The 1,160-nt window shown below is 72.9% G+C and overlaps 2 protein-coding genes across 2 annotated transcripts in view; one reads left to right on the top strand and one right to left on the bottom strand.

Annotated features, from left to right (window-relative positions):
• BAIAP2 (BAI1-associated protein 2) overlaps window positions 1-885 on the top strand; it is a 10,312-nt gene extending 9,427 nt beyond the window's left edge. Inside the window, exon 6 of the mRNA XM_012734561.1 lies at window positions 754-885. Coding sequence (XP_012590015.1) covers window positions 754-885 — 132 coding nt within the window. The remainder of the gene's footprint in view (window positions 1-753) is intronic.
• A 42-nt stretch (window positions 886-927) lies between these two features.
• LOC105854573 (serine/threonine-protein kinase LMTK1-like) overlaps window positions 928-1,160 on the bottom strand; it is a 4,993-nt gene continuing 4,760 nt past the window's right edge. Inside the window, exon 3 of the mRNA XM_012734560.1 lies at window positions 928-932. Within this exon, the coding sequence (XP_012590014.1) occupies window positions 928-932 (5 nt within the window). The remainder of the gene's footprint in view (window positions 933-1,160) is intronic.

Here is a 1,160-nt window from a genome sequence, read left to right as displayed (position 1 = left end):
CGGCGCCACCTCAGACACCGTCCCCCGCTCAGCTGGCGCCCGCTGAGGAGCGCCCGCCCGAAGGCCACCGGCCCAGCGCAGCGTGGGGCAGAGACCCCGCCTGGACCAGCGGCCAGGCCCAGGGCAGAGGGATGGCGAGACCCTTGCTGCTGCCCCACCCGAGGAGAGCGGGGAGGACGCTCGGTTCCTCCGGCCAGACCCTGGAGAGCAGGTCGTGGCCTCGAGGAGGAGGCAGAGGAGGAGGAAGCGGGCGCCCGCCCCCGCCTGCTCTGAGACGCTGGGATCTCTCTGGGGCCTCTCGGATCGGGAGCCGCCTGCCCCCCGCGGCTGCAGATGCCAGCGGCTGACGCGGCCCCCCACGAGCATGCCTGGGGTCCCCTGGAGGGCGGGGCTCACCGCCGCCCGCTCCTGTCCTGCTGACTGGCGTGGGAAGCCCCCTGCTGGGGAGGCCCTGCTGGGGGGAGCCCACGGCCCCAGCCCGCAGCAGCCCCCCAGCGTCACGGGGGTCCCAGCGACACCCATCTGCCGGCACAGGCCTGTCTCATCCGGGAGCCATGCATGGCCAGCATCTGCCCGACACCTGCCCCCGGCGACAAATGTCCCCAGACGTGTCCCCAGAGTCCCGAGCCCAAAGGGCAGCCTCCTCCCCGACGCTGAGGGCGGCATGCCGCCGGGTGTCCAGCTGAGGCCCTTAGGGCCTGCAGGGGTCCTGCACAGCGGTGCCTGGGCCCACACCCAGGCCTGCTTTGGCAGGCAGCGGCGCCCAGCGTGGGGGAGCCCGGGAAGGCGGGGTCCAAGCTCAGGGCCCACGGGACAGCAGCCCTGCAGCGGCCCCTGTGCCCAGCGGCCAACAGGGTCCGACAGGATCTGCGCAGCCCTGCGTGAGGCTGGGGCATACCCCGCCTGGCCAGCACACGGCGCCCCGGCTCAGCCTGCTGATGGACAAACAAGCCAGTGTCCGCCGCTCTGGCCCTGGAGGGGGGCCACAGCCTGCCGAGTGACCAGTGCATAGAGGCCAGAGGAGGTGCCCAAGGCTCCTGGAGCTAGAAGCAGCTTTCCAGGGTGCTGGAGCCCACCCAGAAGATGGCCAGACCATGTGGACACGACACTCGGGGCCCCTCAGACGGCCCCTGTGCTCAACCCCGGGGCTGGGCCGCGGC

This window comes from Condylura cristata, unplaced genomic scaffold, assembly GCF_000260355.1.
Source record: "Condylura cristata isolate star-nosed mole 26May11 unplaced genomic scaffold, ConCri1.0 scaffold00060, whole genome shotgun sequence".
Classification (NCBI taxonomy): Eukaryota; Metazoa; Chordata; class Mammalia; order Eulipotyphla; family Talpidae; genus Condylura; species Condylura cristata.
This window is presented reverse-complemented; position numbering and strand designations above follow the sequence as displayed.